The sequence below is a fragment of the Myotis myotis genome, unplaced genomic scaffold (genome assembly GCF_014108235.1).
Source record: "Myotis myotis isolate mMyoMyo1 unplaced genomic scaffold, mMyoMyo1.p scaffold_m19_p_2, whole genome shotgun sequence".
Taxonomy (NCBI): Eukaryota; Metazoa; Chordata; class Mammalia; order Chiroptera; family Vespertilionidae; genus Myotis; species Myotis myotis.
The window spans coordinates 15,128,056-15,144,504 of record NW_023416324.1 but is presented as its reverse complement, the minus strand read 5'-3'; the positions used below and the strand labels follow the sequence as shown (position 1 = coordinate 15,144,504).

The following is a 16,449-nucleotide window of genomic DNA, read 5'->3' as shown; positions in this document are numbered from 1 at the left end:
TCAACCAACCTGCCCTGCCCACAGGAGCACAGCCTCAGGCGACTTACACCTACCCGCCTTGCTCAGAGCAGGAACTCAGGATGTCTAGGCAACACCAAACAGACAAGACACCAATGGAATGGGACATTTAATTGTCTCTAGGGTGCTCCCAGGTTGGGGATTGCGGGGCCTTTGGCAGAGCCCAGGCTAATGGAACCAACAAAGATGCCCATTAGCCAGTGCCAGGCAGGGTGGCAGTCCCAGGGCCAGGTTGAGACAGCCAGCACTTGGGCTGTTGCTTAAGACAGTTTCTGAGACTACTGGGTCAGGAATGCTGCCTCTGAATGCGGAGAGGGGGCTACAGGTAAAGGGAGGAGGAGAGGCTTGGGATGGGGGACAGGGCTCCGAGGGCAGAAGGTGCGGAGTAACAGGGAGTTGGTCACAAGGTCCTTCATGGCCCACAAAGGCTGGGGGCTGGGGAATGTGGGGAGGGAATGCGGTTGGCCAGCCTGGGCTTGGCTCAGGCCAGTTTCAGGAACTCCTCCAGCGTGTTTTGTTCCACAGCCTCCACAAACAGCTCATAGTCCTGGGGGAGGGGATGAGAGAGGTGGTCACCTGAGTGCTGGAGCTGTGACTCTGGCCGGAGTCCATTTATAACACCCCCCCACCCCCAACCCCCAGGCCCATACCCCACAGTACTGGTCTCCATTAACAATCTGGGGTGGGGTGGCCTTGGGGTTGCCCGCCAAGGCTCGCATCTCATCCCGTAGGGCGTTGTCCTGGGAGATGTCCACTAGCTTGTACTGGATGCGCTTCCCATCCAGGATGCGGGTTACTTCGCTCTGCTGGGATTTGATCTGGGGGCAGAAGGTGGGCAGGGGTTATGAGCAAGCTGGAGGGCTTGGGGTGGAGGAAAGGAACCCTGGGCAGACAGGGAGTGTGGCTAGGAGCTTTTTTCCCCCTGTCCTGACCACTGGGACTTTTGAGGATGAGACAGACTTGCGGTGGTATGGGATGAGAGAAGGACCACCAACCATGGCGAGGGAAGTCAGAATGAAGGGAAGTGGGATTAAGCTCAGGGTGGGTAGAGCCAGGAGCTCAGCGATGGGGAGGCGGTGTCGGCCTGGGTAGAGACTGGTAAGGGACCACCCCTCCCTTCCCAGGTCCACGCGGGGAAAGAAAAGGGCAAGATAAGGACGCGGTCTGGGTCGCCTGGAAGGGGGTGCAGAGAATGGGCGTCCGAGTGACGGAGGATGGGCGTGGGCGGCTCACGCAGGGGCTGCTGAAGCCCCAGGATGCGCGATGAAGGCTCTCACGTTGGGGCCGTGAGGCCCGCGGTGGGAGCCGACCCAGGAGGCCGAGCCGGAGCTTCGCGGCCCCCGCCCCGCCCTCGCCTGGGGGCGGATCCCGGCACCCACGCTCTCCCCCGGAGTGGGCCCCCGGCAAGCACTCACTTCGCGTGACCCGGTGACCGACGTACTGTAGACTCGCAGGCCGCTCATGCTGCGGGCGGACGGACGGACTGGCGGAGGAGCGCTGGTGGCTGCAGCTGCACGGCCGGGAGACGCTGCTGCCGCTCGGGAGCGGTTTCCTTCCTGCTCAGCCCGCGAGTCACCGCTCTCGGGACCAATGAGCGGCGCGGGCAGGGGCGGGGCCGGGGCGGGCCTGCGCCACCCCGCCCAGCTCACCGCAAGTCCCCTCCCCCCTCAGGGCTGGGCGCTCCGGGACCCCCGTCCCACGCTGGACTGCCGGCTTTGGCCTTTCTCTCCTCGGGGCTCAGTGTGAGGCTGGGGAGGGCCCCGATGGCTGGAAAGGCCGCCTCCACAGCCTCGCCTGGCTTTGCCGCACCCAACTACCCACCCCCGGTGCCACGACAGCGCGGCGCAGCTCTGGGCTTTGCACTTTGAAGGCTGTTTTCAAACCTAAAGTTCCCAAGCTAGGGAACCTGGCTCCGAGGGGCCCTTTCACAAGGTCCACCAGGGGACACCCAAGTATGGCTAACCCGTCAGGATAGGAGGCGCACCAAAGCTTTGCCCCAAAGTTCCTCTCCACGCATGGCATGCAAGTTTAGACAAGGAAGGGTGGCGGCAGGAGACAGGGCCACACCCTCAAGGAGCCAGATGGAGGCCAAGAGGCTGCTAGTTCTGGAAAGAAGTTAGTGTCAGGGCTCCTTGTTAAAGACCCGCAGCTGCCCGAGCTCCGTTTGTCTCGATGGATAGAGCCTCAGCCTGTGGACTGAAGGGTCCCCGGTTTGATTCCAGTCAAGGGCACATGCCTGGGTTGCAGGCTCCATCATCAGTAGGGGGCGTGCAGGAGGCAGACGATCCATGATTCTCATCATTAATGTTTCTCTCTCCCTCTCCCTTCCTCTCTGAAATCAAATACAAATATTAAAAAAAAGAAAAAGATCTACAGCTGATATTGAGGTAACCCAGCTCAACCCCAACTCCAGCTGCAGATGGCACTCTGAAACCACCCCTACTCTCAGGAAAAACTCCGGGAGCTCAAAGGGAGCGGATTCCAGGAACCAACCCAACTTTGGAGACTGCTATCTGCCTGGGCTTGGGCATGTTGCCCCTGAGCAGTCCCCCGAGGAAGGCAATCCTAGCTCCCGGAAGCAAACAGCACCCTGTCTTGCTCTGGGGAAGCCACTTCCTCATGGCGGCAGTTGACTTCCTCTCTCAGATGATTACTCTTTCCAGTGGCAAATCTGCTCTATGATTCACGGCAGCTTTGCCCAATAGAAAGTTGTGTGGGAAGAGATCTAATTTTTCCCGTAGAACAATAGAGAAGTAGAGATACAGACACGAGGCTGGACCTGCCAACGGTCCCTCCTTGCTGTCTGAGGAACTTGGCTAACCTCCCCAGGCTTTGGCTTCAAAAGCCAAAATAAGGGGTGGAGTAGGGGACTGTGGTGATGCAAGGCAATGGAAAACTGAGGAGTCTGTAAATTTTTATTTTGTAATCAAAATAGGCAATACAAACCAGTTGACATAACAACAATTCATATAAATAACTGCTTATAAACTTTACGAGGAAAAATACCCGTGAGCATGGTGGCTGGGCTTCCAACACAGGGTGGAGACCAACCAGGCGGTTCTGCTTTCAGGAGAGGAGGCAGGAGCCCAGAGGCTAAGGGGATGGCTGGGTGAGGCTGCTCTGAATGGAAGGGATAAGTCACTCCACAAATAAAACACAATTTGTAAAAACACTTAAGGAGTCTCATTCAGACCCAGGAGTGAGGTCTAGGATATTGCCCTGACAGCACAAAGCTTAGCAAGAACCTCATGTTTGCTCTTTGAGACTCCTATAAACTGTTCAGTGTTCCCCACACCTACACATGACCTCCACTTGGCTGGGCTCCAGCTCTTGAGGAGGCCTGGGGCCAGCTGGGCAACCAGATACAAACAACTGTGAGATGCTCCTTAAACGAGGAGGCAGGAGAAAACGGAAAGCAGAGAGTTCCAAGGCCCCAGAGAAACAAATAAAAAACCCAGAAAACACTGAAAACTACACCTTAAAGCTAACCTGTATTGGGTACTCCGAACTCTCAAGGAGCCCAGAGCAGGAAAGGGAACCCCCTCAACAAAAGAGGCACAAATTAGGGCTGGGCACTGGCCCCAGCCCCAGGGGGAGGGGATGAGCAGCTTGACTGTTGACCTGTGGTATTTTGGGGGAAATCCTGCCTAAACCCAGAACCACAGGGAAGAGTTTGCACTCAAAATCCAAGAAGGGGGCTACCTGGGTGACCTGAAAACCAAGAAGGGAGCCCAGGCCACAGGGCAGCTGGAGAGGGGTCACCTATAAAATGGCAGATGGAGGAGCCCGGGCTATAACCCCTAGGCCTCCAATTACAGTGGGTACTATGCTAACAAATAGATCACCCTGAGGTGTCTGTGAGAACAAGAGCCCTGAGAAAGCAGCAGTGGAACTGGACCTAAGCAAGCCCAGAAAGCCAGCTCAGCTCCCAGGAAGGCTGGTGCTGGGGCCTGAGAATTCTTAAATGGCCACTGTTACTGGTATTCAGCCTTTCCAGGCCCCTCTAATGAACTCTGGGCAACAGCAGGACCAAGGTATGGAGTGGGAATGAATGTGGATCCACCCCAAAGGATGGAGAAGGGAAGTGAGCAGCCTGTTTGCCTTTGACGTCAGCCTGGGGCTGGGAACAGTCTGTGAAGACTTACCAGGTGACCTGAAAAAGTTAATTAGTAACTCCCCCTCACAGTATGAATCAAGATGACAGGACAAATGCAATCCAACAAGGCAAAGCCAGTTTGTGACAGGGCAGGCACAGTTCCCTAGTCAGCCCCTGGCCCCAGATCAGGCTCTTACCTCCCTTCTACACCTTCTCTCTGGGAATAGCAGCAAACAGGAGGCAAGAGATTGTCAGGGCAGGACCTGCTGGACTGGGCTGTCAGCACACCAGATCCTTCCTTGGGGAATACAGCCTGTCCCATGCCCAGCATTCCTTATTGCGTGACACAGTTTTCTCCCATGTCCTGGGCATATCTATCTGACATGGTGGTCCTTAAATCCTCGATGTCATGGCGCAGCTGTTGAACCTCTTCTAGTTTCCTCCTGATTACATCCGGCTTCTGTAAATCTAGTGGAATCCCTGGGTGCTGTGCAGCTGGAGGGGAGAGCATTTTGAGAGAATGTTAGTTAAGGGAAGCTTTCAGGTGGAGGGAGTAAGGCCCATGGTCTTGAGACACAGCACTTTTAAAAAAGCAGCTGGGGATAGTGGGCTGAAAATTTGCTGCCTAAGGGCCACTTTTTGCTTGTCCTGTGCCCAGGGACCCCCCACAAAGATGCCTATTTCCAAAACAGATTTTCTGAACATCTTTACAAAACACAAACTCTCAGAGGGCAGTGACCAAGCCTCCATAGCCCTGTTGCCACGTTACCATAAAGATGGGAAAGGTGGATGAGGATGAGAGAATGAAAGCCATTCCCCTCTCCTGGGTCCCGACTGGTCTGAGGACTCACAGTGAATGCCCAGGAGCAAGGAGAGATTGGGGTCATGGCCCTGGGCCCTCTGGGTCACAATGCTACAGACAGCTTGCAGATCTTGAAGACAACTGGCCAACTCCTGGTGCAGCTCAAATGCCAGCTGGGCCGTGTCTGAAGATGGGCACCCTGGTTGAGCTTGGCGCAGGTGTTCCTGGAGCGTCAGATTCTTTTCAATCAGGTCCTGGTTCTGTGCTGAAAGCTGAGTGGATAGATGGACAATATTAACCCAGGTCCAGAGAAAGGCAGTGTATCTGTACCTGAGTGTGGATATACATGTGTGTGCAGGGTATGAGTCAGGTGATGTTCCTCCTCCCCATCCCTACTTACAGACTTAGCACTCCTACTCCCTTCTCGATTCCAGGCCTACTTCCTCCTATAGGCAGGCCAGGCCCACAGAACTCCCGAACTGGAGAGGAAACCACTCCCCAGCAGACTCTGAGTCATCAGCCTCCAGGTTTCTGTTCAGGAGCCAGAGAAGATACTCCCGCCCCTCGGAACTTTATCTGAAGCCAGTCCCTCAGCCAACACTGTTAGCCAGGCTATTAGAGAAGGCTTAATGTGAACTGTGAAATCTGAGGAGACACTGGTTTCAATCTCTCCCTGCCACCCTGACAAAAGTGGCCACCAGCCAGTCTGATCAGAGGGTGTCAGAGGAATAAAAGAAGTAATAAAGACATGACAGCTAGTGGACACTGGGTGGGGAGCTGGAGAAGCTGGGGACCTGGAGAACACAGTGCTGGAATTTATCCTTCCTTTTCGGACCTTCACTTCAGTGGAGCTGGGCTCACTACACAGACCAGTTACTCACGTATTACCTGTGTCTCTTTCCTTCTTTCACCCTGAACAGCTTAACCCACTCTGCTTCCCTCCCTATCTCTGTTCTAAAGACACTGAACAGTTCCCCTTCCAATCCCAGCCCTTCACCCACAGTGAACCATGTGACAATTTTTGCAATGGCAGACTCCTTCCTAGGTCTTGGCCATTGATCTTGGTTGTCCCCCAATGATAGCTGTTTACTCCATGAGGACCACCAAACCCTCAGTCTTCTTGAACCCTTCCCTTCCCAACTCCACAAATCTGTGGCTGTAGAAAGACAAAGGGAGAGTGACTTTCCACATACAAAAAGCATTCCTGCCCTGGCCGGTTTGGCTCAGCGGATAGAGCGTCAGCCTGTGGACTCAAGGGTCCCAGGTTCGATTCCGGTCAAGGGAATGTACCTTGGTTGCGGGCACATCCCCAGTGGGGGGCGTGCAGGAGGCAGCTGATCGATGTTTCCCTCTCATCGATGTTTCTAACTCTCTATCCCTCTCCTTTCCTCTCTGTAAAAAATCATTAAATACATTTAAAAAAAAAGAAAAAAAAAAAAAGCATTCCTGGGTAATTCCCCCCCCCCCCCTGGGTAATTATGGCCACTCTAAGATAGGCTTAGGACCTTTAATATAAAGGATGATGCAATGTCCCTTTTTATTCCTCTGCCAAAAAAACCCAAAAAAAAACAAACAAAAAACAACCACAAAAAACCGTCAGCAGGCACCTTTCAAACATGGGAGCTCATGTGGGAGTAGGGATGGGAAGGGTACACAGAGTACCAGGACTAGCTGATGCTGCTCACCTCTTTCACAGCTGTGCGAAGCTGCTGCAAGGCTGTCTCCCTCTGCTGGGCCTCCTCTTTCAGGGCTTGGCTTGTTCCTTCTTCTTGAGCCACTTGCTGCTCTAGGCTCTAAATTCGATGGCAAGGAGTGATGGGAGAACACACCAGGGGTAACAGGTCTGGTTCAGACCATATCACCTCTGGCCTGGACTATATAGTAAAGCCCTACCCTGCCCACACACTGCTGCTAAGAGATTTTAGAATAGCCCTGATTGAAACCCTCCTATAGCCAGTGACCATGTACAAAATAAGAGGCTACTAGTTCCTCAGCAGGGCATTCCAGGCCAGTCTAGCACTTACCTACTGTTACAGCCATATCTCTTTTTACCCTCCACACAACCTCCACTTTAGCCACACCTACAGAATAACTGGCTGGGCTTCACCCCCCAAGGCTCCAGCTTCAATATTGTTACTCATTCCTCTTCCCCTTCACCCAGAATTCTCTTCTGTTCTGCCTGTCACCCAAGAAACCTCCTCCAAGGCCACCCAAGCTTTCCTCAATCTGCAAATCAGATTCAATTCATCATAACCTCACCTTGCTACTCATACCGCCTCAGAGATCATGAGTGCCTTTGCTGGTTGTGCACATGATTCCTCCCTCCACTAGACCATTACTTTCTTTTTTAAAAATATTTTTTTTTATTGATTTCAAAGAGAGCAAGGGAGAGGGAGAGAGAGATAAAAATGTCAAAGAGAGATAATCATTGATTGGCTGCCACCTGCACACCCCCACACCAGGGATTGAGCTTGCCACCTGGGCATGTACCTTGACTAGGAATCTAACTGTGACCTTCTTGTTCAAGGTCTGAGCCACGCCTGTTGGGCAAACAATTACTTTCTTGAGAGCAGGGAACATCCATTAGGTTGAATTCAATGTTTGCTGTGACATGCACTAAGGCTACTGAAATGAATGCCAGTCTTTAAGGAGCTCACAGTCCAAGCCCCTCACAATATTGTTTTAAATGCTTTTACACAGATGAGAAGGGGTAGGAGAACACTCCCACAGGCATCAAATCTAGACTGTAATGTATGTGTGTGGTGTGTGCATGCAGGGGTAGCCAGAGGGAGGAAAGTATATTTATTATATTCTGCCTCTTATTCTATTCATTCTATTTCAATTCCCCCCCCCCCCGATTTTGTAACTGATTTGAACAAATACAATACTGTAAAAATCTGAATTTTCCCATTTGTATTAAAAATATGTAACTTCCCAGGAGAATATCTCATCACTATGAAATACCCAATGTAAGTATCCTGAACCCACATAATTCCAGCAAATTCATCTAATAATTTGAGAAGTCTCATCATGTCTAAATGTTCCCTTTAACATGTTAAGCTTTTGCAACCTTTGTGGAACATAGGGTTCCAGAAAACATAGACATTAAAACTCTACTAAAAACGTAAGATTTTAACTATATTTGGTTTGACTACATTCTAATAGGACTTGAAATATGAATTAGTGAACTAAATAGGCATCGCCTGGCCCACAAATGGCAACGGCGGGATTGCAGCTTTTGTTGCTCCTCAGAGTAAGTGTGTTTTATCCATTTTAGTGTGAAACCTCTTTCAGAGTCCACAGAGAACCTGAGTGAACCTGCTTTTCCTAGGATTTCTTAGAGAACCCAACTAAGGACATGCCCACTCTGACCCAAGACTGAAACCAAGAGTTCTCTTTGATTTTTCCTTATTCTTCAAACCACTATATTCTGACAGTCACTGATTCCTCTCAGTTGTACCTCCTAAAATTCACAGAAATGCCAGGTTCCTTCACCATCTCTCACTAGGATTTTCACAACAGTTCACTGGCCTCCAGCTTTGCCTCTCTCCCAAGAGCAATCTTTTTCCATAAAAAGCCTGAATTGCTAACTTAACCACACCACACTCCAATTAAATGCTTTAGAAGATTCCCATCACCTACCTAAAGAATAAAAGCCGCCTGGCCAGTGTGGTTCAGTAGTTGAGCATCGACCCATGAACCAAGATATCCCCAGTAGGGGGCATGCAGGAGGTAGCTAGTCCATGTTTTTCTCTCTATCCCTCTCCTTTCCTCTCTCTCTAAAATCAATATATTGCCCTAGCTGGTTTGGCTCAGTGGGTAGAGCATCGGCCTACGGACTGAAGGGTCCCAGGTTCAATTCTGGCCAAGGGCGCATGCCTGGGTTGCGGGCTCAATCCCCAGTAGGGGGCATGCAGGAGGCAGCCGATCAATGATTCTCTCACCATTGATGTTTCTCTCTCTCCAGTGTGGCTAAGTGGTTGAGCATCGGATCCATGAACCAGGAGTCACAGTTCAATTCTGGTCAGGGCACATGCCTGGGTTGCAGGTTCCATCACCAGTAGGGGGCGTGCAGGAGGCAGCTGATCAATGATTCTCTCTCATCCCTGATGTTTCTCTCTTTCTCCCTCCCTTCCTCTCTCTGAAATCAATAAAAACATATACTTATTTTTTTAAAAAGCTAACTTAATTGGAGAGACAAATTCTTCCCATACCCCAGTTCTCCATTCACCATCTTACTTCAACAGTATCACACTAGCCAAGTGTATTCTATATTTTTCATTAAGTATACTATAGAACTATCAGAGAGCTGTATGCTTATAATTTATTAAACTGTGTGTGTATAAAAAATTTATTTGGGTAAATGTTTAAAGTTAAAATATACTCTTCTAGTGTTTAATAAAAAACAAACAAACAAAAAAAACCCCACCAGTATCACACTGCTTGCAGCTCCATGTGCAAAATCCTGCTGTTTCATGCCTCCATGTTCCTACCTGTGCTGTTCCTTCTATCTGGAGCTCCAATACCATCCCTTCTAGCTCTACCTCTCTGCCAGCCTAATTCTTCCTCCTCCCTCAAGGGTCATGACCTCCAGAAACCCTTGATCTCCTCCTCCTCAACCAACTCTTCTATGCTCCCCTAGGGTAACATGAACATGGCACTCACCGTATTGTGCCGAAACCCTTTCCCAACAAGATTGTAGGCTAAAAGCACTGATTGGATCTCATTCTTGTTGTATTCCTAACACTGAACAAATTGGATGGCAGAGAATGGAACAGTGTTGGCTGAATTCTAGAGATTCCATTAAGTCCTGCCCACCATATCCCAAGGACTCCAGCTCACCTGAACTTGTGAGTGTAACTGGCCCATCTTCTGCTGTTGCTTTCCCACAATCTGAAAGGCAAAGTTATCAAGGAAGGCTATAAGCACATGTTGATGTTGCGGTAGGAGGCAAGAGGGCAAGAGGCTAAACTAGGACCTGTGGTCTGGCTATTAGCTCTACTGGCTACAGCCAGCCAGTCAATAGTGAGATCAGGGTGAAGACAAGTTAACTCTACCTACAGAAATACAGCCCAGATTCCTTATCCGATAGGCTAACCAACTTCACACTCCTGTGCTCCAGTCACACACACACAAATGAGTGTGGACTTACTACGGGGGTGAGAGACAACCTCACCCTGATGACGGAGGGCCAGTGGAATTAACTTTATTTATAGCCAGCATACATTCTTGTTCTTTGGTCAAGGACATGACTAAAAATTCAGTTGAACAAAACCTGTCTTATCCAGGGCTGTGATAGTTGTTACGTATAGCCTTCTCACACTGAATGTTGAAGGAGAGAACCTGAATAGGCCCAGTTTCCTGTTCTTTGAGACCTCAGGTATTCTCTGAACTATTTCTGGGTCTTCTTTTTTGCTGATCTGTGATCGGTCTCACCAACAGGCCCTGGACTGCTCCTCTGCTGAATTAGGGCCACATCAGCGGTCAGATCTCTGTCCAGTGCCAGAGATTCTGCAGAGGGCCGGAGCAATGAATGAAGTGCACCATTTTGGAGCATCCAGTCTGAATGTTCAGAGGGATGTCCTCCTCTCACTTTCTTACCTGTCATAAGGATGAATACCTAAATGCAAACTTATTATGCAGGAGTGACTTCTCGGAAAAGAGGGAAAGGCTCTGGGTAATACAGATGGCCCAGGGCCAGAAATTCATGGTGCCTTCCCCAAACACAAATTTCTCTTTCCTCTTAGCCTACCACCTGTTACAGCCTGGATACCCTCAATCACCTTTCGGAGAGAATCACATTCCTTCTGCCAGGACTCCATTTCCACTTTTGGACCTTCTTCCTGTTGGGCTGGACCTTCTCCACTGGCCTCCATACACTGCTTATCTTGCAGGCTGAAAGACAGTGGCCTCTTCAAGAAGTCTGAAGTCAGAGGGATGTGGCTCTGACTCCTGATCTGCTTGTATGTTTGGGACAAAACACTTAGGCCCTTCTGAGCCACAGCGGAGGATAACATTAGGTATGTTGTAATGGAAGGCGTGCCACCCTAAAACTACTTAGTCTATATGAGTTCCCTTTATTAGATGCCAATATCTATACCAGGGGTCCTCAAACTTTTTAAACAGGGGGCCAGTTCACTGTCCCTCAGACTGATGGAGGGCCCAACTATAGTTTAAAAAACAACTATGAACAAATTCCTATGCACACTGCACATATCTTATTTTGAAGTAAAAAAACAAAATGGGAACAAATACAATATTTGTATTTGCATGTGGCCCGCGGGCCGTAGTTTGAGGACCCCTGATCTATACAATGGCCACCTGCCCAAGGCTTTTATTCTTTGTTTTGATACCTAAAAATAAACACTCATCACATGCATTTAGATTATAAAAGTCATACATGTATATTGTAGAACTTTGGAAAACACAAAAAAATCTCCTTTTTTCTTGGTATACATAGTTTGGGGCAGAATCAACTTTGTCCCCTAACTTCACTTCTGACTCCAAACAATGGTCTCCCCTAATGGATCCCCACAGTCACTTTCATCATGGCCCATCTGCTAAGATAAACAACAGGGTCACTGTGGTATATTAGGATGAAAAATCCAATCCATCCCATTAGAAACTGGATTTGATCCAAGAAGCTGTTGAAACACAGCCATCACATTTTCAGAAATTGCCATTAATATGGACGAGGCTCACAAGACACCCTGAGAGTGCATTATGCTATTTTGTTTTGTTCTCAGAACCTGTTGTGGCAATCAAGAGCAATCCCCAGTGCGGAGAAGAAACAGATTCTGCTGGTAGTCTTTAGCTTACAAGGTTCAAAATGTGGATAACTCCCCAGTTCTCAGCACCAGGATCTACTTTTGCAAATATACAGACAACTTATTTCCCAGTTTATAAAGTGCTTTCATTCATTCAACACAAATAGTCAAGGATTATTATCCAGCACTGTTATGGCAGGCACTGAGCTGGACCCTTCTAAAGGATAAAATGACAAGTTCCCACTGTACCATTATATCCCCCAGACTCCATCTCAAAGACATAGGTCGTTTTTCTATTATTCACACTCAAACAAAACGAAGCTTAGAGAAGTAGAGATTAGAGCAGTCACACAACTAGTACGGGGTAGCCAGGACCAGAACCTAGCCCTCCACTTCCTCAACCTCACAGGGATATTTACCTATGTCCAGTGGAGAATTCTGCTTCTGTCTGTCTCAGGCTCTCCAGTTGAACCTCCTTCTTTCTGCAAGCTGCCTGGGTCTCCTCCAGCAAATTCTCCAACTCAGTCACTCTCTCCTGCAGCTCTGTGATCTTCAACTCAGAATCCTTAAGCTGAGAGACAGAATTCCATCCTTAGGTCAGCAAACTAAAAAAGACTGCCTGGGTCTTATAAAATTTACAGTCCAGCTGTGTCTTGATATGACTGGGGATTTTCCTTTCAGGAAACCACGGGGTAACTGCATACAGCAGAGGCGGAGAAAGTCCCCCTGGTTTGGCCACTCCCTGCTTGCCCCAGGTACGCCCAGACATTGCTGCTACCTGCTGGCTCTGCTTCTGATGGTCTTCCAGGGTGGGCAGGTCAGCCAGGTAGCGCTCCAAGGTTTCAATACGCTGCTGCTTCTCTCGGTTCTGCTCGGATTCCTTCTGGCATTTCTTTTTCAAATTATTGATATGTTTATCACGACCCTTGACCTAGGGAAAGACATGTCTAGAATCTATCTCCATCAACTCCTCCAGGAACCTGAACATCAACTTTTTTTTTTAACTGACCATTGTCTCTGTTCTTAGAGCTGTAAATATTTTTCTACTACAATGAAGGCAGGAAGTGGTTCAAATTTTACCATTTGAGATTAGGGCATAAAGTGCAGAGTTAACACACCTGAACTTTCCAATCAAGGACAAAGAAGAAGAGCTCCCTGGGCTGTTTTCAAAAACGGCCCAAGTACTTCTGCATAATAAATAATCTGTCTGGCCCTAGCCGCTGTCCCATGCATTCCAGTTTGATTCCTGGTCAGGGCACAAATCGCCAGTGGGGGGCATGCAGGAGGCAGCAATTAATGTTTCTCACACAGATGTTTCTCCCTCTCCCTTCCTCTCTAAATAAATCAATAAAAATAAACCAACAAAAAAAGTCAACAGAGGAGGAGACAAAGTGTATGAGAAATTTCAATATATTTTCAGAAGATGAAAGTGGATGGAGGGATAAATGACTTGGAGCAGAGGAGTTATACTCTGCAGTGGGAGTTAACATTTAGAAAACAATGTGCCCTTCACAACTCCCAATAATCTCTGTACTGAAGGCACCAGGTACTCCTGAGGCAGGTTATCAGCCATAGACCTGAAAAATAGGGGGATTTACTGCAAGTCTATATACAGGTTAGCTGGATACCATCCTCACCCTAGGTTTCCCCAACAGGAGAATGGAGATTTAATCTCTGGAGAAATCAAATGAGAGATTCCAGACTCAGGAATATCAGTCACAGCAGGCAGAGTGTGAAGTGGTGGGTTGAAAATAAGTACAAATAAAAATCAATGTACAGAACGGTGGGACTCATCTTGTTCTCAGTATCAAGAACCTAACAGCTAAAAGCATTCTTGCTCCCCGCTGTTCCATGGAACAGGCTGAAGATTCTTTTCTAGAGAGAGGTAAGACATTCATACTTATATTTGAGGGTTCCTAAGAGAGATGACAGTTTAAGTCTCGACATACTATAGACAAGTCTACCAGGCAACTACCATGAACCCAGAGCTTCCATCCAGCTTTTAAATACTTCCTTTTATTCAAGGATCACCAAGACTCTAACTTGAAAGTCACCAAACAAAATAAAAAGCCCTGAAGGAAACAAGAAACACTATAAATAGGTGCAGATATCCTAAAAGGTATAATCAATATAATCAAAAAAATAAGCTAACTGCATCCATGAAATAAAAACAGCATAAGCCCTAGCTGGTTTGGATAGAGCATCGGTCTACGGACTGCAGGGTCCCAGGTTCGACTCAGTCAAGGGCACATGCCCGGGTTGTGGGCTCGATCCCCAGTGGAGGGCATACAGGAGGCAGCCAGCCAATCAATGACTCTCTCTCATCACTGATGTTTCTCTCTCTCTCTCCCTCTCCCTTCCTCTCTGAAATCAATAAAAAAAAAATATTTTTAAGTAAATAAATACAGCAAAAGAACAAAAAAAGATTACTATTCATATATGTAGAGGTATATTTCAGGAGAAAGAGAAGAGTTGAGGATGAATACCTTTATGAAGTAGACTAGGCACAGAACTACTAACTTTTATTACACTTATTGGTATTTGATTATTTACCTTAGATACTTGTATTATTTAGATTAAAAGTTTCTTTTCAATATATTTTTATTTCAGAGAGCTAAGGAGAGGGAGAGAGAGATAGAAACATTAATGATGAGAGACTCATTGACTGACTGCCTCCTGCATGACCCCCACTGGGATCGAGCCCACAACCCGGGCATGTGCCCTGACCAGGAATTGAACCGTGACCTCCTGGTTCATAGGTCAACGCTCAACCACTGAGCCACGCTGGCCAGGCTAAGTTTCTTTCATAACAAGCCTCTCAAAGTCCTTGTTGTACCAGAGGCACCAATATCACCTGGGAACTTGCTAAAATGTAGGCTCTCAAGCCTCTTCCCCTTCCAGAACTACTGAAGCTGGATCTGCATTTTAAACAAGATCTCCAAGTAATTTTTTTTAAATATATTTTTATTGATTTCAGAAAGAGGAAGGGAGAGGGAGAGATAGAAACATCAATGATGAGAATCACTGACTGGCTGCCTCCTTCACGCCCCCTACTGGGAATCAAGCCCACAACCTGGGTATGTGCCCTTGACCGGAATCGAACCTGGGACCCTTCAGTCCCCAGGCCAGTGCTCTATCCACTAAGCCAAACTGGCTAGGGCCAAGTAATTCTTTTTTATTTTTCCTACTCCTAACCGAAACTAAGTTTAACCTTACTCTTAACCCTAACCATATACCTAAGCTCAATTAAACCTAACCCTAACACTAAATCATACCTAACCCTCTTAATAACCCTAAAACTAAACCCTAACCCAAAAACTATCTAACTTCTTCCACTAAGTGAAACCCTAACCTTATACCTAAACTCATCCCTAACCCTAAAACTCAACCCTATCCCTAACTCTAACCCCAACCCTACCCACTATTGCTAACCTCAACACTAACCCTAAAACTAACACAAAAGCTAACCTGATGTTTAACCTCAACACGAACCCAAACTCTACACTAACCCTAACCCTTACCCTATCCTAACAGTAACTCCATACCTAAACTTCACCCTAACCGTAACACTAATGCTAACAGTGTACCTAATCTTAAACTTAATCCTAACCTAACCCCAACACTCTATAAAATCCTCTTCATAACTCTAACCCTAACTAAAATCCTAATCCAAACCTATACCTATCCTCAACACTAATCCTAGACTGAACTCAACTCTCTATCACTAACTTTAACCAGAAACATAACTTTACTGTCTTCAACCCTAATCCTGTCCCTAAACCAACCTCAACCCTAATACTATATCTAATCCTAACCCTGTACTAAACTCAACCCTAATTCTAACTCAAAACCTAATGCTATACCTAACCTCAATCCTAACCCTATACTCTTTCATACCTAACTTTAATCCCATGTTATACTTAACCCTCTCTATAACCCTAATATAATCCTAACCCTAAACCTGTATCTTAACCTTATCCTTAATCTAATTCTAATACTAACCCTACCAATATACCTAATCTCAATCCTAAACTTAATCCTAACACTAACCTTACACCTAAACTCAAACCGAAATCCAACCTTAACACTAACCCTATCTCTGTACTAAACTTCAACGCTACACTGAACCTTTACCCTAAATCTTACCCTAATCCTAGCAGTAACTTAACCCTATACCTAACCTCAGCCATAACCCTAAACCTAGCCCAACCTAACCCTAAGCCTCAACTATACTTAACTTTAACCTAACTTAACCCTAAAACTAACCATATACGTGGGTAAACTCTAAACCTACTCTAAGTGACTCTTAAGCACATTAAAGTTTAAAGTTTAAGCACTGCTCTAGTTGATTTTGATGTAGATGGTCCAGAACTAAACTGCCCCCACCCCCAGAACATCTGCATTAGAGAAAGCTGTGAATAGAACCAAAAGATTTTAAATCAGCCCTGGCTGTGTTTCTCAGTGGTTAGAGCGCAGGCCCATGCACCGGAGGTCGTGGGTTCAATTCCTGGTCAAGGGCAAGTACCTGGGTTGGCTCCCCAGCCTGTGTGGGAGGCAACAAATCAATGTGTTTCTCTCACATTGATGTTTCTCTCTCCCTCTCTCCCCCTTTCCCTTCCACTCTCTCTCTCTCTCTTAAAAAAAAAAAAAAAAAGAGAGGGAAAAAAAAAGATTTTAAATCAGCTCCTTCTATGACAACCAAGCTCATTCAAAGACAATTCTAAGAGCAATAGCAAAACTGTAAAAACTCCCAAGCTGGCTGCACA

The 16,449-nt window shown here is 47.4% G+C and overlaps 2 protein-coding genes across 9 annotated transcripts in view; both read right to left on the bottom strand.

The window, feature by feature from the left end:
* Positions 1-110: 110 nt before the first annotated feature.
* Positions 111-1,593, bottom strand: SH3BGRL3 (SH3 domain binding glutamate rich protein like 3). The gene is made up of 3 exons (XM_036348066.1): positions 1,434-1,593; positions 669-836; positions 111-565 (listed from the first exon to the last, which is right to left on the bottom strand). The coding sequence occupies exons 1-3, from the start codon at positions 1,479-1,481 to the stop codon at positions 500-502; spliced, it is 282 nt and encodes a 93-aa protein (XP_036203959.1). The 5' UTR covers positions 1,482-1,593; the 3' UTR covers positions 111-499.
* Positions 1,594-2,919: 1,326 nt separating this feature from the next.
* Positions 2,920-16,449, bottom strand: part of CEP85 (centrosomal protein 85) — a 36,436-nt gene continuing 22,906 nt past the window's right edge. For 7 of the 8 annotated variants that reach the window (XM_036348056.1, XM_036348052.1, XM_036348053.1 and 4 more), the window contains 7 exons: positions 12,462-12,614; positions 12,103-12,254; positions 10,700-10,811; positions 9,759-9,809; positions 6,602-6,709; positions 4,966-5,188; positions 2,920-4,609 (listed from right to left, as the gene is read on the bottom strand). In XM_036348056.1, coding sequence (XP_036203949.1) covers positions 4,449-4,609; positions 4,966-5,188; positions 6,602-6,709; positions 9,759-9,809; positions 10,700-10,811; positions 12,103-12,254; positions 12,462-12,614 — 960 coding nt within the window. In that variant the 3' untranslated portion in view covers positions 2,920-4,448. Of the gene's footprint in view, positions 4,610-4,965; positions 5,189-6,601; positions 6,710-9,758; positions 9,810-10,699; positions 10,840-12,102; positions 12,255-12,461; positions 12,615-16,449 lie in introns of those variants that run through there. The other variant, XM_036348059.1, reaches the window with a different exon arrangement.

Bases quoted from the DNA above. Each gene is read 5' to 3' on its own strand.
- SH3BGRL3 (XM_036348066.1), bottom strand. From the start codon at position 1,481: ATGAGCGGCCTGCGAGTCTACAGTACGTCGGTCACCGGGTCACGCGAA. The intron at 837-1,433 runs GTGAGTGCTTGC...TTCTGCCCCCAG, and splicing joins CGGTCACCGGGTCACGCGAA to ATCAAATCCCAGCAGAGCGA. The intron at 566-668 runs GTATGGGCCTGG...CCCCTCCCCCAG, and splicing joins ATGGAGACCAGTACTGTGGG to GACTATGAGCTGTTTGTGGA.